General features: G+C 41.7%; 1 protein-coding gene across 4 annotated transcripts in view; it reads right to left on the reverse strand.

Moving 5' to 3' along the window:
• klf12b (Kruppel like factor 12b) overlaps positions 1 to 24,190 on the reverse strand; it is a 286,186-nt gene that overhangs the window by 52,091 nt on the left and 209,905 nt on the right. For 3 of the 4 annotated variants that reach the window (XM_060825893.1, XM_060825892.1, XM_060825890.1), the window contains 2 exons: positions 10,299 to 10,403; positions 6,108 to 6,237 (listed from right to left, as the gene is read on the reverse strand). In XM_060825893.1, the coding sequence (XP_060681876.1) occupies positions 6,108 to 6,237; positions 10,299 to 10,403 (235 nt within the window). The remainder of the gene's footprint in view (positions 1 to 6,107; positions 6,238 to 10,298; positions 10,404 to 24,190) is intronic. The other variant, XM_060825891.1, reaches the window with a different exon arrangement.

Below are 24,190 nucleotides of genomic sequence, written 5' to 3' on the forward strand. Positions count from 1 at the left end.
GGACCAATTGCATGCTGAAAACTAGGGTTGCCAATTCTTTTGGGACAAACTCCTGGAGGTATCCTCATATGAATTCTGTCTTCAACTGCTGACCTCCACAGCTCTGCCATTGGTTGCTATCATCACGACATACACCTCCTTCCCTGCGCATCATTACCAGCTGGATAATTCTTGACTGCTAATCAAATATCTCCTTTCCCAATTTAATGAGGTAACAAAAGCAATGAAAGATCATTTTAAAAATTGCCTCTGTTATTTTTGTCTGAATCGGGTCTCATAACAGTGCTGCAGAGATTAGTCATAAAGACTCCAGGTAAAAAATGAGGTCTGCAGATGCTGGAAATCACAGTTGAAAATGTGTTGCTGGTTAAAGCACAGCAGGTCAGGCAGCATCCAAGGAATAGGAAATTCGACGTTTCAGGCATAAGCCTTTCATCAGGAATGAGGAGAGGGTGTCAGGCAGGTTAAGATAAAAGGTAGGGAGGAGGGATTTGGGGGAGGGGGGCGATGGAGATGTGATAGGTGGAAGGAGGTCAAGGTGAGGGTGATAGGCCGGAGTAGGGTGGGGGCGGAGAGGTTAGGAAGAAGATTGCAGGTTAGGAGGGCGGTGCTGAGTTGAGGGAACCGACTGAGACAAGGTGGGGGGAGGGGAAATGGGGAAACTGGAGAAATCTGAGTTCATCCTTTGTGGTTGGAGGGTTCCCAGGCGGAAGATGAGGCGCTCTTCCTCCAACCGTCGTGTTGTTATGTTTTGCCGGTGGAGGAGTCCAAGGACCTGCATGTCCTCGGTGGAGTGGGAGGGAGAGTTAAAGTGTTGAGCCACGGGGTGGTTGGGTTGGTTGGTCCGGGCGTCCCTGAGGTGTTCTCTGAAGTGTCCCGCAAGTAAGCGGCCCGTCTCCCCAATGTAGAGGAGGCCACATCGGGTGCAGCGGATGCAATAGATGATGTGCCAATGTAGAGCAGGTCCACACCCCCCACCAACCCAACCTCCACTCCCGGCACCTTCCCCTGCAACCGCAGGAAATGTAAAACTTGCGCCCACACACCTCCTCCCTCACTTCCCTCCAAGGCCCCAAGGGATCCTTCCATATCCGCCACAAGTTCACCTGTACCTCTACACACATCATCTATTGCATCCGCTGCACCCGATGTGGCCTCCTCTACATTGGGGAGACGGGCCGCTTACTTGCGGAACGCTTCAGAGAACACCTCAGGAACGCCCGGACCAACCAATCCAACCACCCCGTGGCTCAACACTTTAACTCTCCCTCCCACTCCACCGAGGACATGCAGGTCCTTGGACTCCTCCACCGGCAAAACATAACAACATGACGGTTGGAGGAAGAGCGCCTCATCTTCCGCCTGGGAACCCTCCAACCACAAGGGATGAACTCAGATTTCTCCAGTTTCCTCATTTCCCCTCCCCCCACCTTGTCTCAGTCGGTTCCCTCAACTCAGCACCGCCCTCCTAACCTGCAATCTTCTTCCTAACCTCTCCGCCCCCACCCTACTCCGGCCTATCACCCTCACCTTGACCTCCTTCCACCTATCACATCTCCATCGCCCCCCTCCCCCAAATCCCTCCTCCCTACCTTTTATCTTAACCTGCCTGGCACCCTCTCCTCATTCCTGATGAAAGGCTTATGCCCGAAACGTCGAATTTCCTATTCCTTGGATGCTGCCTGACCTGCTGTGCTTTAACCAGCAACACATTTTCAACCATAAAGACTCCAGGGCAATCCTAGAGGGTTCATGAAAAGCCTAAACAGAAAACAACAAAATCAGACTGGTCAAAAATGTTAGCTGGCTGTTTGAAACCTGACGTTTTCAAAATCCATCAGGTGGCACATTATCTCTGCTTTGTTGCACTGTGTCAACTTACAATACAGGGTACTTTTGCCATTATAATACTGGTTTGAAAGCTACTTCATTATTATAAGTAGTGACAAGACATTGAGGTGACTAAACCTCACTTTAAGTAGGTTTATTTATAAAGTTGGAGGAAAGCCAGCCAGACCTGATAGCGAACTTCCTCATAAACACGTTTAGCCCACATCCTGTTGCTTTGCAGTTTGGAAGATCACCTGTTGCGTTTGGCTTAATGCCAGACTGGGGCTTTGCCGATATTATGGAATTAGCTAGATATTCAGTGGGTCTGTTCTTGCAAATATCAAAAACGATGGCCAAAATGAAAGCAAACAAGTGCACTTTGAACAAAAACAGCAATTTTGTGGTGAGTTATACGATTTCTTTCTAACTTACTTGGTCATCAATCACAGAATCAGTCTCTTAAAAGCAAACCAAACTAAAAATGGATATAAATATTGTCAGAATTATTTACGTTTGTTCCTTTATATATAAAACAGAATGCCTAAAAATAGTGTGATGTGTGAAACATTCTATATGTTATTAACTATTAATAGGCTGGTAAGCCTATTGGAAAAATGCATTATGATTTGATTAGGTTTACTTTTAACATTTTTTGTAACCTCTGCACTTATTCTCTAGTCTCGTTTCACTCACTGTTGCATTTATCAATTATATTGAAAAAAAATTGCAATAGGCAACTAAAATGTGATACATACTTTAGAGTCAATTTCCCATAACGACACTTTGAATGGGAATATTTCCTCTACTATAGGTTACTTGTCTTTGTTCTGCTTTTGAATTTGTAACTGAAATATCTCATTCAGTATAGACACGTGTGTGTGTGTGTATATATATATATATAAAATGCTGCTGAGTTTGCAATACTTAAGCTCATAGCTATAAAGGCCTATGTAAACAAATTGTAAGACAGTATGACCTTGCGGGAATGCAAAGAAATGATGGTAAGCACGCCAAAAATACTTATACTTTTAAAACAACATGTGCTTGTTATTAAAATAAAATCCGATCCAGCTTCAATGTTTCTCTCCTTGTGCATTAGAGATTGGGATAGTGGTCAGGAATTTTCTTTTTTATTTGGTTTCGAAAAGGAAGAGACTTGCATTTGTGTATCACCTTGCATAACCTCAGGACATCTCCATGTACTTCACAGCCGAATAATTACCTTCTTTGTAGTGTATTCGCGGTGGTAATTTTGGAAATATAACCGAGTCTGTGGATAGCAAGGATCCTGCAAGCATCATGTGGTAATGAATTCATGTGCCAGCCATAAGCAACACTTCCATTCAAATTATGGGCTCAAGTTTCACTTCAGAAACTTGAGCATAAAGGCTGACCTTTCTTTGCAGTACCGAGGGCAACACTAAGCTATTGGAAGTGCCACCTTCAGGCGAGATGTAAAGCCAAGTCTCCAACTTCCCGCAGACAGATGCAAAAGATTCAATAACAGTATTTCAAAGGAAAGCAATGGATTGCTCCCTAGTGTCTGAGCTAATATTGATTTCTCATTCAAAATCTGTCAAAAATTAATCTGGCCTTAGCCACATCACTGTTTATGGGAGCTTGCTGTGTACAAATTGGCTGTTGTTTCCTACATGACAAAAACAGAATATTAACTGCATTTCAAAAGTACTTCATTCACCATAAAGATATCTGGATATCCTGAGATTATGAAAAGCACTGTCTAAATGTCAGCCTTGCTTTCTTTAGGTAATCTGTTTTGGGGTGTTAGCAGAGGAATAGTATTGCTAACAACACTAGGAAGAACTTTCCCTAACCTTCCTTAAAGTACTGCCTTGGGATCATTGACATCAACTTGAGGGGGCAACTGGGACTTTGGCCTAATGCCTCACCTGAATAAATGCACCTCCAACAGTGAAGCACTCCATCAATCAGGCACAGGGATTGCCAAACTGACCATGTGCTCAATTCCCTGCAGCAGGATTTGAACTCTCAACCTGCTCAAACATTCAGCCAAGAGGATTCCTACCCACTGAACTATGGCTTGTAAGTCCTGACATTCAAGTGATCAAAAAGTCAAAATTTCAGAACCTAATCCTCTTCAAGGACCATGCACATATTAGCATGAACTGGATGTATATTCAAATATCGAAAACATGCTCTTTCTGTACTAATAGGGTACAGATATAACACTAGAATAGAACTGTACAACAATACAGCAAAGGCCTTCAGGTCTGTCCCAGCTTTTTCAAACAGCAATCCAGTTACTGTCTTTCCCCTGACTTTTTAAAAAACAATTACATATTTTATATAAATATTTGTTCAAGATTGACAGAGATAGTGACAGGGATATAGTGTTTCCACTGTTCTAATGGAGCAGAAAATATCATATAAATAAACTAGGCACAGGGATAATATTGATTGGAAAACTCCTCCCATGAAACTACATGTGACTAGATGCACCACTTAAATCGTAGACATAAAACAAAAATTTTATCATTAATAATAAGAGATTGGGTACTTAATCAACCATTTGGCACAGACTAGATTGTTCAGGATTTCAGGGACAAGATACTGTCCACAAGAGTGCAAGTACATGGAGTATCCTACAATAGACTATCATGACTGCACAATACTCCTACCACAAAGGTCCTCAAGACTAAATGCTCTTCCAATAGCGCACACATTAAAAACTCTGGCACTGTAGCAGTTCTCAAGTATATCTGTAAGAGGAAAGTGAGGACTGCCGATGCTGGAGATCAAAGTCAGATGTGTGCCGCTGGAAAAGCACAGCAGGTCAGGCAATATCCAAGGAGCAGGAGAATCGACATTTCGGGCATAAGCCTTTCAGCAGACATCTTACTCCAATTGTATTTGTTCCCTTCTCATTCCAGTTCGTAATATCAGGGAGAAAAGCATAGATCCTTTTGACATCAACTACTTTGCAGAGCATGTCCATTTAAACTCCAGGCATCCAGTGGCTTGTCATTTTAATTTTTCACATTGCTCTCACTCTGGCATTTCTGTCCTCGACCTGCTGCACTATTCCAGGGAAATGTGACATGAATTTGAGGAACAATACCTTGTTGTTTAATTAGAAACTTTATGACATTTCAGACTCAACAGTGAGTTCAACAATTTCAGACCACAATCTCTGTCCTCAGTTTGCTTCATTTTCTTTGTATTCATTGCTTTTTTATATTTTTACCTTTAAATCAGTAGCATACCCACTATAGTCACATTTTTTAATTCCTCTGTTTTTCTTCTTGCCCCAATACCATTCCAACTGGCCCTAGGAGGCTAATTGTTTTGCTATTCAATCTCTCCAAACCTTTTTATGCTGTCAGGAGGCCCTTTCTTTTGGAAAGGCAGCCCTTCCTCTTGCTGGATCTACTACATTTCTAACTTTTCCCAGTTCTGATGCAAGGACACAGGCTTGAAAAGTTAACTCAGTTTCTCCAGAGATGCTGTCTGAACTGCATAAGTTAGAACAACACATATGGCACTTTTGAGAGGACAACAGGGAAAGCTTGGGACAGATTGAGGACAAATACACAAAACAAAACCTTAGCACCTTATCTTAACAGTATGTTCCTGATAAAGAGAAGAACTCAAATGCTTCAAGTATGTGCAGAAAGTTTTGTACTCCTTGTGCACCATAACTATTAGACAAATCATTGGCACGCACACAACCTGTATTTAAAAGATTCAGAGTTGTTGAAGCTCTGCCAAGATGTTAATGCCATAGATAACTGGGGAGTGAAGCTATTGCCACAGATGATCAAGTAACTGAATTTATATAGTGCCTACAACATCATAAAAAGTTCTTTATATCTTCAAACAAAATATGATCCTGAAGTCAACAAAGAGCTATCAATCTAGAAAACAACAGCTTGGTCAAAAAGATAGGTTTGAAGGAATGATTTGAGGAAGCCGGAGAGGCAGAGAATTTTAGTGAGGAAACTCCAGAGCTAAAGTCATGGTCATCAGTGGGGGAGAAATTAAATCAGTGGACAGCAGAGATCTCAGAGTCGAATGGGATCAGAGGAATAGGGAGGGGCAAGGACATGGACAGAGCTGAAAGCAAGGTGAAGAATTTTTAAATCAAACTATCGTTTAACTCCGTACCAGTGTGGGTGAGCCACCACAGGAAAACAGTAAACTGAGCTATGATTGTGTTAGAGTTAAAGGCAGCAGACATGTACACGGCACCAAAGTTATGGAACACATGTGAAGGGCAGAGGAAGAGTTGTACTCACTCTTGAACAGCTCGTGCGATAGAGAGTGCTGTGGATCCAGTTTCATTAACACTGTCCAAAGTCACATTTGGCAGATCATCATCTTCACTATCACTTTTGATGCGGCCAGGTGACAAGCTCCTCAGTTGTGCTGTAGCAAATAAATAAACACCATTAGTTAACCGCAACCTGAGCTACAAATCTTCTCAAAACTCGCTAAAACCATTGATTAAGATTTACCAGTACTTTTCTAATAATAGAATTAAAGAACAGTGTTTAAACAGGTCCTTCAGCCCACCGACTCCACATCAACCCTCAGGGTATTCCACCCAAATCCATTCCCCACCCTATTATTCTACATTTTACCCCTGACTAACTCACCTAATGTCCACATCCCTGAACACTATGGGCAATTTAGCATGGCCAATTCACCTCATCTGCACATCTTTAGAAGCAAGCAAATTTATTCTTTTAAATTAACAAACATAAGCATTGATCAAATCACTGAATCAGAGAGAGTTGAAACTCAGCAAGGAAAACAATACCGTAGCTCATTCAGAAATAAATACTTCTAATTACTTTTTTTTCCCCTAAATTTAGGTCTGTTTTCAATTATCACAATGACTCTCCTTTTACTTAGAGGTATCAGCACTCCTCTGGATGTATCATGATGTGATTGTGTGATGACGTTGTCATGATATTAATGAAATGTTGTTTCAAGAAAGTCTCAAAGAAATCAAACATGCCATATAAAATCAGCATCAGCAGCAAGAGAGTCCCCTGTGTTTAATCTGACAGTGGAAATTAGGAACAGGAAGAGGCCATTTAGCTCTTTGACTGTGTTCAATCATTCAGTAAGATCACAGCTCATTTGCAACTAGGCTCTACATATCTGACATTACTCTGTATTACTTAAGGTTTTTGTACATTAAAAGCATATCAAGCTTAAATTTAAAATCAATTTGCAATTGACATTTGCAGAAGAGAATTCCAAATTCATCTACCTTTCGTGTGCTGAACCATTTTCTAACTTCATTCCTGATGGACCTAGTTCTAATTTTTAGTTCACACTTCCTAGACTCCTCAACCAATTAAACCATTTTTCTTTTGAACTGTCACCTCTCTTGAAAACTTCAATCACATCACATCTTAGCCTTCAAAATTACAGGGAATATGATCCTATTTTATAATCTCTCCTCGTGATTTAACTGAAGTATCATTTCAGTAAATCTCCTCAGCACTGCCTCCAAATCCAACTGCTCAGAACTCCAGGTTGAGGGCATAGGACAGAGTGGTTGGAAACAGCTTATATCCATGACTGAGAGGCCAGGAACAATGGGACACATATACAAGATTAAATACAAGAGATTTGAGATGGGTAATAGAAGAATCTGCTTTTTCACCACCAAGATGGCTGGGGAGCAGGGAATTAAAATGAGCAGATAGAGGACATGTTTGCCATCCAATTAAGGATGGTGGGTGAAGTTCTGAGGATGGATGGTTAATTGGAGCTCCTCCTGTGATGAGTCATCAGTAGCCCCATTATGTGAGTTGAAACTGTTGATGTAGAGACGGAGAGTACCTCACAATGGCGACACCTTCTTGCTATTGTGGAGGGCAATATTCATGAGGCAATAGCAACTGCAACTGTGATCCAATAACCATGGTGATGGTGAGATGAAATTCTGAATAGTGAAACGCAGCCTTACTGCCTCCTATCACACTGGGAGGATGCTAGATGGGTTCACCTCATTTTAATCACTGCGCTTAAACTCAACTGACAATTGGAAAATGCCTGTCAGAATGGAAACGGGCCTCTAATTAGCCCTTTAATTACTTCCATTTCTGCCTGTCACTTACCACGCTCAAGCTCTGCCGCCAAGTTGTCCCCCAGCAAACCATCCTGGCACTACGCCCACTCCTATCAGCATCCAAAGGATCCTGCCATGTTAAAGCTTTTAAGAATAGATCAAGTAGTCTCCATGCGATAAAAGAGGTATAGGAACAAGATGACCAATTTCAGGGACTGAAATTCTAAAGAGTTTGAACAATTGACACTTTGATTGGCTTGATGGAAAGGGGTCGTTGAGGAACACGTTTTTAATCATTGAAAGGTTTAATGGAGTTTTTTGTTTTACACATCCACCTGTTGCTGTAGAGTTCAGTGGGTCAATTGGGGTTTGAGGAACACGAGGTGGCATATACAGGACGTGTGTCAAGGCCGAGGTTGTGTGAGGAGTGAGGGCAGAAACACCTTTACATTTTCATTCTAACCAGAACAAAGTCCCATTGGACTGAGGCGGGTATTTTAAAGACTCACTTCTACATTCAGCAGTAACTGTTGCTGTCTCTGAAATCTTTCCCCAGCCCAACTCGTCTAACTCCTCTTATCACCTGCCCTCTTGGAATGAAGACCCCTGCTTTCCTGATATTTTCCTCTCTAAGCTGGTAATTTTCAGACTCCAGCTACTGCCTCTTGGATGAAGATCAAAACTCAGCCTACTGATTAAGTGAAGCATATGCACAGTCCTTCCTGAACATTTTCTACGCTGTGACTCTGATTTGAGGTTTGAAAAGTTTTGCGAATTCCAAGGACAACAATGGGGGCTATGGGTTGGGTGGCAAGGGAGGAGATCTACTCGGGTGAGGGGGTCCTGTACAAGTGGGTCCCCGTCTGTTCGTGCAGGTCATTGTCACTGTATCTCAATCAGAACTCCATAATGACCATGGAACACACAACCCAAAACATTCAGCCTGCAAACCCGCTTGGGATCCTGACCCTCACTTCGGGAAGCACTGATGTACACCAACACAGATTAGTCATGCCTAAGGACCTTTTGTCTTGTAATAAAAGCAGAAAATACTGGAAACACTCAGCAAATCAGCAATGTCTCTGAAGAGGGAAGAAGCAGATCAGAACCTTACAGTAAGATCTGTATTCGTGTCACAATGTCTGTGTAAATATATGACCTATTAACTGCAATTTCAGGATTCTTTAAAATTCCAATCTTGAAATATTGTACGGTGTAGACACAACGTATTTAGCAGACTGAAACTGTAGTTGCTGCGTTTTAAGATATATGCTTGTCATATGGAGCTGTGTAAATAGGACACATAAGTAAGTAAAAAACTCCCTTCCAATTCTATTCTTTACTGCCTGACTGTCTGGAAGAAGACAATGGTTTGCTCCATTGCATTGTGGCTAGGAATAATTTTAAAAGTCTTCTACTTGCTATGAACTCCCAATGCTTGACTGAGACAGTTGAAATGGTTGAGGCAGTGAAGCAGCTAATTATTACCTCAAACACAGAGCATTAGAACCTATAAAACCATTTTTCCTCACAAGGTGGTATTTAGTTTTCTGTGTCATATCTTATTTTGAGTGGTTTTATTGGCTAACTTTGTCTGTTTTCTTTGGTAATGAATTAAGATGCAAAATGTCTTTTCAAATGTAATAATATTCACCAGTTCATGGCAGCATCTAGAACTAACTGCTTTCAGAAGACATTGAAAGTCAGAGCAGTATCAGTCTTATTGCCTGAAAGGGGAAGATATAGCCGAAGGTGGTCAGAGGTGAAACATTGACAATTGGTTTTTCACTTTAAGATTAGAGGGGGTTACATTTCTCTTATTTACCTGGTGTGAATTTTTGAAGTAATGTTTCAGAGTGTTGTTGATCTGGATTGAAGTACAAACATAATGGAATGGGATCAGATCTTTTTCAGTCAAACAGAAGAAGGAGACAAAGCTTAAGAGTAATGGTGGCACTTCACTTCAACTGTAACACTTGTGAATCAAGGCTCTTGTTACTTTGGAAATCTATTTATTCACATCATGTTGGGTTTAGATTTATGGACCTTGATGTTAATTTGCCTCCGATGGGCATGAGATTGCAAGGGTCCCTGATTGTAGTGCTGTTGTTTCGCCATGCCCCCCAACCCCACTCCACTCACACCAACCAGCTGGTCTGCCCACTCAGTTGATCATTGGCTGGGGAAGGGAACAAAGAAAATATTCATGAAGACCTGTGAAGATTGGCAGCACCTCCAGGTCATTTCTCTTTTCATAGCATATCCCATTCTTTCCTCAGCTGCATGAGAATATCAGAGACTATGATGCTCATAGAGTGGAGGAAACGCCGTAATTGAATTATGAAATGGTGGGAATAAGTGTTTGTTAGTAGTTCATGCATCCGCTCATGGTGTTACTTACCTATCTCCCCTTCAATTATATTATGGTGCCAGGAGTGGTTGTGTGGAATAATACTGTGAGGTTGCAGGCTGAAAGGTTTTTTCACAATGCACTGTGGAGCGTCCACTATAATTAAAAGGAAGAAACAGCATTTTATATATTTATATTGTAAAATACTGAGTATTATTGGTTCAGTTCACCCTAGAATATTAGGGAAATGTATGGACATGCCTGAATTCATTAAATAGTCACTATTTGACGATGATGGATTAATTGAGTTTTAGTCTGTTAACGCTGATGGAATTTCAACAGCACCTCAATAGCTTGATAACTCTTTAATATTATAATGTGTATTGTACAACATAGCAGATTAATCCAATTGGATGTAGGGCTGCACTTATTCATGAACCTCAATGTTTTAAAGTTTCCTCTTCTGATGAGAAGCAATGGATTGAAGGAGAGCTGATCATTTTACAACTCCTAAATATCCAAGAAGTCAAACCCCTACATTGTCGGTAAACTGAACATCAATGCTGGTGATTCAGGCCTTTGATGAGTCTGAAGGTCATTTTAGGTGCGGAACCCATGTGATCATTGACACAGTTAACGGTAATGTTAATGTCAAGGCCATAGTGGTAGACTTACAACGTAATCCAGTGAAGTCCAAAGCGAGTTTGTAAACTATTTATAATCGTTGAACATTTTGCAGGCCAGAAGGAGAAGGAATGTTTTGCTGTTCTCTGACCTCAGTCAAAGCTCTCCGCTGCCTCACCATGATTGCTCTCGGACCAACAACAACCTGTTGGATTCATTGTTGGCTGATCTCCTGACAGCCAGATTCCCAGGCAGTGAATCCAGAGACTTGTCAGGTGACAGGCCAAGATTTCCTATTCAAGGAAGGACCTCTTGTTTGACGGGCTCAGCCTCTCTGGCTTGAAACCTGCCGGCTTTCCAATACCCTGTCTACCCATCCCCACCTTCCTGTAAAGATCAATGCCATACTTATGTGAACAGTCAAATATCCCTGCACTGGGCAGTGCTCAAAAGAGAACTGCATTATTCACAGCCATAACATATCATAAAGAGAGAAATCAGGAATTAACTATAGTAGAACCCCGTATCCATGGAATCAGTTTCCGCAGTTTACCGTGGTCTGAAAATATTAGATGGAACATTCCAGAACCAGCCGGAAAGGTAAATTTCCCATTTAAATGATAGGGTTCGCTACTACCGCGGTTTCAGGCATTCACCATAGGTCTTGGAATGTATCACCCATGGATACAGGGCCACTACTGCATATGTAACAACATATTATAAAATGAAAGATATTCAGTAACATTCAGCCAAAGAACTCCTGAATATTGCAAGTTAGCAAAGGTTCATATGATGGTGTGACACAGTGACATATTTGTAGATTTTCTTAATATGGTGACCGTGTGAACAAAAGCTGAAATGCAAGCTTATATTATCACTCACCACCATCATGCATTACTTCCTATATAAGTGGTGGAGGCTTGTACAATTGTAACATTTAATAGGCATTTGGAGGGTATGAGAACAGGAAGGGCTTGGAGGGATATGGGCTGGGTGCTGGCAGGCGGGACTAGATTGGGTTGGGATATCTGGTCGGCGTGGACAGATTGGACCGAAGGATCTGTTTCCATGCTGTACATCTCTATGACTCTATGACATTAATGCATTTTTTTCAAATAGTTCAATTAGTCACTTTTTGACGGTAATACTTTTGCAGAAGTTACTGCAGTACATATGTGGTTAGATTGATACTAGTGTTCTGGCAGGCTTATGCTGTAGCATTTGGGCCTGTCAGCTGAAATTGGGAAAATGATAATTTCAATATTGTAATGGAAAACAGAAGGTCAGGCAGTGAAGATAAACTAAGCACTAAAAATGAGAACAGGTGAGACCCGTTGTGAGAACAGGCTTGTGCCCCCTTGCAACAGCAGAGTGACAGGAAAAAATGATGAATAATTATCCATCATGTCTGAGGGGAATGAAAATCCAGAGGGTTCCTTTTTTTTTAAGCAGTACACAAAGATCAAGTAGTTGCTTTGAAGATCTGTAAATCACTGAACTGTATATCTCCAGTAAATACCAAATATATTGGATCATTTCTTATTTATGTAGAAACCTTCTTAAATCCCATTTTAGGTTGACTGTTTCATCACATATAAAGAAATACAAGAAAATTCTTTTAGCCAAATCCAATTTTAAAAATGTTTAATTTGCTTCAAATCATTCTAAGTTGTCATGCTGCAGTGACCAGGGAACTCCCACCAGAAGCACTGTCGCTGAATAAACAGACTGACATATCATTTAAACCTGGCAGCGTCCAGTCTTTCAAACTGAAACTAGGTCACCAAGAACACAAATCAGTGACTGGAAAAACACGTGGATGCTGCTGTTAAATCACTCCAAATATAAATGTATATATAGATGATGTAATTAGCTGAAGAGGTGCAATGGAAAAATAATAAAAAATGGTGTTGACATAACAGAATTAGAGGAGAGCAGACCTATTGCAGTGCACAAAGAGGCTGTTTGGCCTTTCCTGCCCAACCCGGCTCTGATGAACATTATGACGTAGTGCCATTCTCTCATCTGTTCTCCAAAACCCCAAATACTGTTTCTATTTCAATAGTCATCAAATGTCCTCATGGGAGAATGATTATGAATAAGCTCATAATTTATAGGCAGAAAAGTTCTCTGGTATGTGGAAATATTTTGGTCCACAGTCATTAATAGAATGTTTTTATCAATGTCCTTCATTGCATAAGTGATCCACAGTTCTTTATTATCTGCTCATCAGGGTTCAAGAATCGAGTGGAGTGGGCTTCAGCATACGTCCACACTTGGTCTGAAAATCTCAGGCTCAATATTAACTCTCTGCAATTGAATGGGTTTTGCGTTTGGTGAAACATTGAGCCACCTGTGCCAGTATCTTAACATTCAATCCCACAATGTTAATTCACATCCTTCAGGCTTATTTTAGCTTACGTATTGCAGGCCAATAAAAACTGAAGCTAGGAGGCTTACAGCTTCAATCTTAAACATCAATCAGAGTCTAAAATGAAAACCTTAATTTTTCTAATTTACTCCTAAGAATTTGTACCTAGGTACCTTGTACCTAAGGTGTCATTGTAAGTGGCGACTTTGTAAACTTCTCACTGGACTCATGTGAGTACATGTGACAATGAACCCGTACATGTGACAATATAAAAAAGTTAAACAGTAGAATCTCTGAGATCCATGTCCTGAACCCGACCAGAGAAGTACAAAGCCCAAAGTAAAGACAACATTGGAACCTGAGGCTGCAGCCCATACACCTCCTTTCTACCAAAGGCAGTAAAGCGAATGTCAATCACTAGAGGATTGCTCCGTTCCCTGTCAGTCACTTTTCAAGTATTCTGGCAGTCCACCTGAGCAATGTTTGAACCCAACTTTATGTTATTAACCACAAGATTTTGATTGTAACTGATGCGAGACACTCTAATGAATCTCTAACTCTTAACTTTAATATACTTGGGAACCAGGTCAAGAATTAACCACATTGATATGGTGGAACCTGTAAAGTGAAACTCAAACCACTTTACATTCACATCAAAAAAACCTGTATAACTACACTGAAGAAGTGCAGAAAGTAATTCAATCAAAGATGCACAATGTAATTACAGAAGTGTCCAATGTATTTCTTCATTAACAGTTGCCTAAATGAATGATAAGTACATCAGAGTCTAAAAATTCTGCTCTTAAACTAGCCTGATGCAATTTTCTTTCATATTTTGTTTGCAAAGAAATAGACAAATAATTCAAACAGTAACTGAGTAAGGTGAAATTGGAGGTGCTTATGGCAATTATATGTTGCATCATCGTAATTATCAAATACTTGCTGCTTTCCAAAATAAAGGTGTACACATAAAGAATTTTGCACTAATGGACAAAGTTAGGGAATTGATATTAGGAGAATTATGATTAACATAGTTGTATAGAAGGTTGAGGACAGGGTCAGAAGTAAGTTAAGAAGTTAGAGTGGACCTGCATGAAGCTGATTGTTAGATCCAATGTGCACCATGCTAGTTCAGATCTTGGAATTCTGAGAGTTTCTGATGGTTAACAGAGATCTGATTTTTAGTTGAAGCCAACCTATCTTTTTAATTGCACGGGATATCCAGGCCGAGAATTCAATTGCTCAGTGAGTTTTGAGAAGATTTGTAGCTCAGGTTGAGGTTCTGGGTGTAGGTTTGTTTGCAGAGCTGGAAGGTTCATTTCCAGACATTTTGTCACCCTACTAGGTAACATCTTCAGTGGGCCTCCGGGCAAAGCACTGCTGATAATTCCTGCCTTCTATTTATATGTTTGGGTTTCTTTGGGTTGGTGATGTCACTTCCTGTGGTGATGTAATTTCCTGTTCTTTTTCTCAGGAGGTGGTAGATGGGGTCTAACTTGATGTGTTTGTTGACAGAGTTCTGATTGGAATGCCATGCTTCTAGGAATTCTCGTGTGTGTCTTTGTTTGGCTTATCCTAGGATGTATGTGCTGTCCCAGTCGAAGTGGCATCCTTCCTTCTCTGTGTGTAAGGATACTAGTGAGAGAGGGTCATGGCATTTAGTGACTAGTTGATGTTCAAGTATCCTGGTGGCTAGTTTTCTGCCTGTTTGTCCAATGTAGTGTCTGTTACAGTTCTTGCACAGTATTTTGTAAATGACATTAGTTTTGCTTGTTGTCTGTATAGGATCTTTCAAGTTCATTAGCTGCTGTTTTAATGTGTTGGTGAGTTTGTGGGCTATCATGATGCCAAGGGGTCTGAGTAGACTGGCAATCATTTCTGAGATGTCTTTGACATAGGGGAGAGTGGCTAGCGTTTCTGGACATGGTTTGTCTGCTTGTTTGGGTTTGTTGCTGAGAAATTGGTGGACTGTGTTCATTGGGTACCCATTCTTTTTGAATACATGGTATAGGTGATATTCCTCTGCTCTGCATAGTTCCTCCGTGCTGCAGTGTGTGTTGGCTCATTGAAATAATGCTCTGATGCAGATTCGTTTTGGTGTTGGGATGACTACTTCTGTCATTCAATATTTGGTCCGTATGTGTTGTTTTCCTGTAGACGCTGGTTTGAAGCACCCCTTTGGCTGTTCGCTCTACTGTGACATCTAGGAATGGAAGTTTGTTGTTGTTTTCCTCCTGTTCTGTGAATTTTATGCCAGTAAGGGTATTATTGATGGTCTTGAAGGTTTCCTCTAATTGGTTTTGTTTAGTGATGACAAAGGTGTCATCCACGTAGTGGACCCAAAGTTTGGGTTGGATGGTAGGCAGAGCTGTTTGTTTGAATCTCTGTGTTACTGCCTCTGCTGAGAACCCTGCTATTGGGTTTCAGTTACTGCAGGGGGATGTATGAATATCTATATAATTTTGCAGGAAATTCAAGGAGGTTTGGGGAGTTTCTAGATGATGTTAAGAACATATCTGTTGTATTGGCAGAATTGGGATGGGCCTTCTAACTTGTACTTCCAATCGCCTCTCTCTGCACTTCGGCCCACTACGTGCATTGCAAGCCTGACCCATGTCTGAAAAATCAACTGGCCCAGGAAAAGTCATAAATGGGTCAGGTGGCCATTTTGGAAGGTTCAGAGATGTGCAAATTGAGATTTTGTGAGCCCACAGGAAGATCCAGTACAGAAATCTACACTATCAGGAATGAAACATGTGACAAGGCCGTTCAAAGTGTTTGCCTATCGTGTTTCTCTGCTGCTACGCTTAGAAGTCAACACCTCCAGAGATTGAACTCATCCATTCCCTAAAGGAGTCTATACCATGATATACAGTGATTTTTTCTTAATGCAAATGAGTTAACTAGTTTATTTCTTTACCTGTCTGCATTGAGTCAGAATGCTTGCTAATACTATCCATGCAGCACTCTAGATTAAATTAGATTAGATTCCCTACAGTGTGGAAACAGGCCCTTCGATCCAACTAGTCCACACTGACCCTCCGCAGAGTAACACACCCAGACCCATTCCCCCTAACTAATGCACCCAACTCTATGGGCAATTTAGCATGACTAATTCACCTAACATGCACATCTTTGGAATACCCATCTTTAGATAGTAGTTAATAAGTCAAAGTCAGAATGAGAGCAATACTTTTGAAATGAAATCAGCAGTTGAGGTAAAATTGATAGGCGACAATAAAACTGATATGATACGTCTGCTAATTTAATTGTATTAAACTGAGTTTATTGTCACATATACCATGTACCATATTGTGAGTAATACAGGCAGATCACATAGTTAAACAGCATAGAGAAGTAAATAATAGGTGTACAGCAGCAAAAACCAAAACACAGGTACAGGCGAATACTAAGAGTTTGTGAGTCCATTCAGTATTCTAACAGCAGTAGTGTAGTGGCTGTGTGCGTGTTCAGGCTTCTGTACCTTCTCCCTGATGATAGCGGTTGTAGAAAAACGTTGCCAGGGTGGGATGGATCTTTGAGAATGCTGGTGGCCTTTCCTTGACAGCGGGGCTGGTAGATGGATTCTATAGATGGGAGGTTGGCCTTTGTGATTGTCCACCACTCTCTGTAACCGTCTCAGATCTTGAATGGTACAGTTGCCATACCAGGTAGTGATACATCCAGACAGAATGCTCTTGATGGTGCACTGATAAAAGTTGGCCAGGGTATTTATGCCATGCCAAATTTTCTCAGCTGCCTGAGGAAGAGGAGATGTTGGGCCTTTGTAACCAGTGCATCCACATGAACAGTCCAAGAAAGCTTTTGCTGATGACTACTCCCAGGAGTTTGATACTCTCCACTCATTCCACCTCTGTGCTGAATGTGTAGGGAGGGGATGAGTAATATCCCGCTGAAAGTCAATAATGAGTTCCTTGGTTTTGCCGGCATTGAGAGCTAGGTTCTTCTCACTGCACCATTTTTCCAGGTCTTCCACCTCCTGTCGGTACTCTGTTTCGTCGCCATCTGAGATTCGACTGACTACAGTGGTGTCATCAGTGAACTAATAAATGGCATTAGTCTGGTATTTGGCAATAAAGTCATGGGTACAGTAGGGGGCTGAGTACGCACCCCTGAAGGGATCCAGTGTTGAGTGTTAGCGAGGATGAAATATTGTCCCCAGTCTTAACTGATTGTGGCCTGTGGCTCAGGAAACAGAGAATCCAGTTGCAGAGAGTGGGGCTTAGTCCGAGATCACTAAGTTTAGTAATCAGTCTCAGGGGATAATAGTGTTGAAGGCTGAACTGTAGTCAATGTGTAGGATTCTTACATAGCTGTAAGAATCTCTAATTTCTCAACTTGTAGGTTGTCTTTTTCTGAGGGGGAAGAGTTGTGTTTCATAAAAAAAGGTAAGAATGGATTTTGATTAATTTTGAAGAGCATCAAAACATCTACATTTCTCATGGACTCTGATGTACTCACATACCCCATAGCATCAACCACTGAGCAAGGTAACCAAATTAAACTGATCCCTCTGATACCAAGTAGTTGTCAATCAATTCACTGTATGGAGAGAAATACAGCAGCTCTCTGCTGCCACTATGTCAAATTATTTGTCCCTTAAAGGAGCATCACAATTATGTATTTCCCATCTTCATATCACATATAACCTCATATGTCCTCATATAACAAACACAGCTTTTTATCCTTCTCCTAACCTCTCTTTTTTTTTTGGGGGGGGGGGTGAGTGCTTTCCAACACCTTATCTGGGTATGCATCATATCGGAAAGTTTTTTCTCACAAATTATCAGGCTAAAGATATCATCACAAGTGCATTTGATTCTGTCTTCATCTTGAATCTAAATATTTGTCCATGTAGTAGAGGTCAAAGGATAGATCCTGAGAATTCCAGCCAGTGTTCCAACTTTGGATTCTGTTAAGCACCACAGCTAACTTTGCTGTGGTCCCAGCTGGTAATACTGTACAAGTCACATTGAGACCTGGCTTGATTGGCCATTACTTTTTTTGCATACCGTGGAGGTTAAGTCACTGAACATATTCACAAGAGGCTATGAATGTAATTTTAACAAGAAAAAATAAAGGTTTATGAAAGAACAAAAATACATTGTTACACAGTAAAACAATTGTTTGAAAATGTCTCATTATAAAGTGTGAGAAATAAAGATTCACCCATTTGACTCTCACAATAACCTAACCGATACCCAAATGTCTGTCGAGGATCATGCTACTTCCATGTTGAAGTTCCCTGTTCAGCTGACGTGGATGTAATTGATTTTGTTTTCAGCAAAGTTCTGTGCATTCACTTGATGCCATCTTCTTCAGTTAACATCATTCCCAAGATCTTTAAACAAGCTAACTCATCTCATTATTACTAACATGGGGTCCTTAAAATGATACATGCAACAATTTGTAGGATGTCTTCTTCTTCTCTGACAGGTCCACGGCTTTCTGTTTCTGAAGTTTTCTATCTGGAACTCAGCACGTCTCCCCTTCTGCCCTAGTTGTTTGTGGACATTACTGAACTAATAGTTTCCCTGTTTTTATAGGCCTTTCTCTTTGCAAAAACAGCTTTCTGGATCTCCTACCAGCCTCATCCCATTCCCCATCACCACATCTTCCATGCCTCCTCCCCATCTCTTCTTTCTGGGAAAATCACTTGATTTCTTGAAAGTGCTGTCTTTACCTTGCTGCTCAAATGTCTTTCTAACCTTTTTTAAAAGAAATAGCAGACCTCCACTCAAATGAGAACTAAATCCCATTTTTTTCCACCTTATAATATTTCTAAATAATAATAAATTATGATCCTTCATCACAAGTGTCACAGTTTTACCCTGATTTTAGCTGAGCTCAACTAACATACCTGAGATTGAATCGAAGATTTTCCACGTTTAAAGACAAATCTTTAATCACAATAAATATCAGGAGACAGGGAGGAAACGAGTAAGAACTTAGGACTTTGAGGTCCTATAAATAGACAGGCCAGCTGGGAGGAATAACAGGTGCAGGAATCTGTAACTTAAAAACTTTTGTGTGAAAGATCTTTAACTATTGAGGTTGGTTGGGAAGAAAAGACTGCGATTAACTTTTACACCACACAAATGCCAGGCAGTGACCATCTCCAATAAGAGATCATCTGACCACTACCTTTTGACATTCAACAGTGATACTATCATTGAATCCCCTCCCATCAACATGCATATAGTTACCATTAACCAGAAACTCAACTGGACTTGCCACATAAACACAGTGACGACAAGAAAAGGTCAGAAGCTAGGAATAATGTGACGAGCAACTCACCTTCTGTCTATTGTCTAGGAGAAAGTGAGGACTGCAGATGTTGGAGATCAGAGCTGAAAATGTGTTGCTGGAAAAGTGCAGCAGGTCAGGCAGCATCCAAGGAGCAGGAGAGTCGACGTTTCGGACATGAGCCCTTCAGGAATCTGCTGAAGAAGGGCTCATGCCCGAAACGTCGACTCCTGCTCCTTGGATGCTGCCTGACCTGCTGCGCTTTTCCAGCAACACATTTTCAGTTCTGTCCATTGCCTAAAAGGCATAAGTCAGGAGTGTGATGGAAAACTCTCCACTCGTCTGGATAGGTGCAGCTCCAATAAAACTCAAGCTGCTTGACACTACCCAGGACAAAACAGCCCACTTAATTGACCTCACATCCATAAACACCCACTCCATTCACCTCTGTTGCCACACACCATCCTGACTTGGAAATATATTGCCATTCCTGCACTGTCGCTGGGTCAAAATTCTGCAATTCCCACCCCAAGTGCATTGTGGGTCATTCCATAGGACATGGACTGCAGCGGTTCAAAAAAGCAGCGCACCACAACCTTCTCAATGGCTTTTAGAGACAGTTAATATATGCTGGCTACCCAGTGATGCCCACATCCCATGAATTATTAAAATAATTAAAAATTGACTCTGGGTAGGATAAAACCTTTATTGCGCCCTGAGAAAGTGCTGACAAAGAATTTTACCCACATCTTCCACTTACCTTTCACTCCTGACCCTGGGAATTCTGTGGAGTAATTGCACATTTGAAGTTAGACTCTTAATTACCTACATTGTGAGAACCTATTTCAAATATGTGTTCCTTCTCTCCCAGAGAACACAGGAATGCTTCAATATCTGGTACAGTAGTAAAAGCAAATGTAGGTATAGGCTCAGGGTTTGAGACACATTTATCACAAGAGAATCTTTAACACCCATTTTCTCAGTAGTTCAGCCAGATGATCAGATCTGAAAAGTTACAGCGATCTCTTCAGAGAGCAAAGTGAAGGGTTTCTGAAAGAGAGGTCAACCTAGGCAGGGTTGAACGATGGACGTCACAGAACAAATTGTGCGGATGCAAGAGTGTGATATACCAACTCAGCAGATCTCCTGGACAGTGACCTCTATAAACAGCAGCAGCTGCAGAATACTCAGTGTTTCCAGTCTCTTCCTATCCACCATGAGGATGAAGCATTAATATTGAAGCCTTACAGTATTGGTGTTGTTGGTTTGCAAATGGAATAACAAAAGGTTTGCTTAAGATTCTCATGGAGGTCAACTAAACATTCTGACTGTTCTGCCTTACCTTCGCCAGTCTGAGACATGATGCCAATGGCAATAGAGTTTTCATCACTGCCTTGTCACTAGTGACTCTCTGTGAGTCAATAGGTCAAATAGGATAAAGTAGACAATGACAGCATGGCAGCTCTATTGAACTACAATGAATGAATGGTTGGCAACTGAATGTTGTGCTGTTCAGCAAAGCTAAAGCAAATATTTGAGTGAGACCTGAACACGCTATATTTTACACAATCGACTGGTACTTGCATTTAAGTTGAAAGTGTAGTTGGTCTGAGATTTGTTTATTTTCCACTACACTGTTGGCCCGGATTTTCTGAAGGTTCCTCCAGCATGACTAGGAGGTGCACATGGGACTGATGGAATCCCAGAGATGGTAGACTTAGACCAAATTGTCCGGAAAAATTGAAGATTCTATCAGGCAATTCTTCCATACCTGGAATCTTTCAAAAGGTATCCTTTTAAACCAGCAAATTGAGAGCAGTCTATTGCAATCAAGTAAATAGTTACTTACGAGAAGGTGGACGATTAAAAATCCAGTCTAACTCCTGACTAACTAATCAACTGACCTCCACCCTACAACTCAACAAACATTCATTCCAAACATACCTAATCCAGATTCTGACTAGCACATACCATCACCACCACACAATCAGATCCCAACTCCCTATGCTGCATGGTTCCAGACTCCTGCTACTTACTCCATGGTCCCAATAGACCATCCACTGGAGCTGACAATCCCTCATGCCTGACCCAGGACCTGTTAGCCCTTCAGGCCTGTTCTCTCCTGCCCAAATACTATATCACATATCTGGCTCTCTTGCCTCCTTTTGCCCTAGCACTCTACCTATCTGATTCCCTACCTACCTACTATCCTACCTCCTACCCACCTGGCACTCTATGTACCAGGCACCTAACCCTTCCAGCACTCTAACTTCATACTTGCAGAAAAGGTTTATGAAGATGTTTGTAGGGATGAGCAAGTTCAGTCTACTTGAACACATTGGAAGGGCTGTTCTGTTTGTTGGTAACTTTAGGGATTTTTTTATCTGTGCAATACTTTACATTTCCAATCTCTAGGAAAACAATCATTAATTTTTAAAAGTGCTTATACCCTTAGCGAATAACAGACATTGCCATCGCTATACAGCATGCTGATCTTCAAAACTAAAGGCAATGCACATATAGGTCATTCTGCTGTAATGTGCGTTTCTTCAACATGAATTTGCTGTAATGCGATTGGACAAATTGGGGGAAGTATTTCTAAAGCGCGAATTTTTAAGACATTCATCGACTACAACGCAATTACATTGCCAACACTAAGTGCCATTTCTAAAATGCTATTTTTCCATAACACAGGGTTGCACAAGAATGTAACCATAGCAATATAGAAGAACTGACTGTATATTTGGAAATTAAAACAAATAGGCAAAAAAATTGATACTTTGTTTTACAAGTTACAGAAAAACATTGCTTAAGTTTTATTTGGAGGTAAATGTATCAGGATCAAGCCACCTTGGCCGGTTAACACAGGGTGCTGTACTCTGAGAAGGTACGTGGACCTGATCTTCCAAATCTGACTAGTCTTGTGGCTTTCTTGGTGAGATTTGTTAATTGACTGTCAAATAAGAGATATTTTGACACATTTGGCCTATATTCTGCAAGAGCACATGGAGGAAACAGGGTTAAGAGAGACAAAGTAAGTTTTGCAACTACCCCTCGGCATATTTACTCGGAGAGGGGCTATAAAGTTCAATGAGGGTCCAGCCCACAGTGTTCCCACCCAATCCTGAGCAGCTCCTTATATTTTGGTGGACCCATGAGGAGGGAGGTAGTTTACCTGTTCTTAAGCTCGATCAGGCCATTGGAGGAACCCATCCACCCCCCCTGCAACCGCAGGAAATGCAACTCCCCTATCAGCGTTCCGCAAAGACCACTCCCTTCGTGACTCCCTTGTCAGGTCCACACCCCCCACCAACCCAACCTCCACTCCCGGCACCTTCCCCTGCAACCGCAGGAAATGCAAAACTTGTGCCCACACCTCCTCCCTCACCTCTCTCCAAGGCCCCAAGGGATCCTTCCATTTCCGCCACAAATTCACCTGCACCTCCACACACATCATCTATTGCATCCGCTGCACCCGATGTGGCCTCCTCTATACTGGGGAGATGGGCCGCCTACTTGCGGAACGCTTCAGGGAACACCTCTGGGACGCCCGGACCAACCAACCCAACCACCCCGTGGCTCAACACTTTAACTCTCCCTCCCACTCCACCAAGGACATGCAGGTCCTTGGACTCCTCCATCGTCAGAACATAACAACACGACGGTTGGAGGAAGAGTGCCTCATCTTCCACCTGGGAACCCTCCAACCACAAGGGATGAACTCAGATTTCTCCAGTTTCCTCATTTCCCCTCCCCCCACCTTATCTCAGTCGATTCCCTCGAACTCAGCACCGCCCTCCTAACCTGCAATTTTCTTCCTGACCTCTCCGCCCCCACCCCACTCCGGCCTATCACACTCACCTTGACCTCCTTCCACCTATCACATCTCCATCGCCCCCCCCCCCCAAGTCCCTCCTCCCTACCTTTTATCTTAGCCTGCTGGACACACTTCCCTCATTCCTGATGAAGGACTTGTGCCGAAACGTCGAATTTCCTGTTCCTTGGATGCTGCCTGACCTGCTGCGCTTTAACCAGCAACACATTTTCAACTCTGATCTCCAGCATTTGCAGACCTCACTTTTTACACCTAAAATTGTACCCAACTTTTCTTTATGGGCCCCCAGCTTCCAAAACCTGAACCTTGTCCTTTTCCTTGCACTTACCAGTGAGTCTTACACTCAAGTCCTACCCATTTTGGGACTTCCCGGGAGTCCCAGGATGGCAACTGCTGTAATGGTGCTACTCTATCTCTCGAGGGTGGAACTTGCTTTCCCTGAGGGTTGGAAGTCCCGCACTTACTTTGCTCAGGTCACCTTCAGCACGTTGTTTATGAAGGGCAGCCCTTTTAAAAAGTCAGTGGGATCAAGACAAACTTTATTTTGGAGACCAGTACAACCAAACACCACCTTCCCAACACCTCACAGAGGCCCAGAAAAATCTTCCCTTCGGACTTCTCAAACTCGCTTGATCAAGGCTTTCACAGATCTTTTGAGGTTACAAGTCCCCGATGTGAAAATATTTTGCTTGTTTTTTTTCAATATATAATTTCAGTTGCACCACACTGTAAACTTTTGCTAAAAATTCTGTCTCTTACAGCCTTATACTCCACAACCACTGATGAAGGAGCAATGCTCCAAAAGCTGGTGCTTCCAATTAAACCTGTTGGACTATAACCTGGTGT

Source organism: Hemiscyllium ocellatum, chromosome 6, assembly GCF_020745735.1.
Source record: "Hemiscyllium ocellatum isolate sHemOce1 chromosome 6, sHemOce1.pat.X.cur, whole genome shotgun sequence".
Lineage (NCBI taxonomy): Eukaryota > Metazoa > Chordata > Chondrichthyes > Orectolobiformes > Hemiscylliidae > Hemiscyllium > Hemiscyllium ocellatum.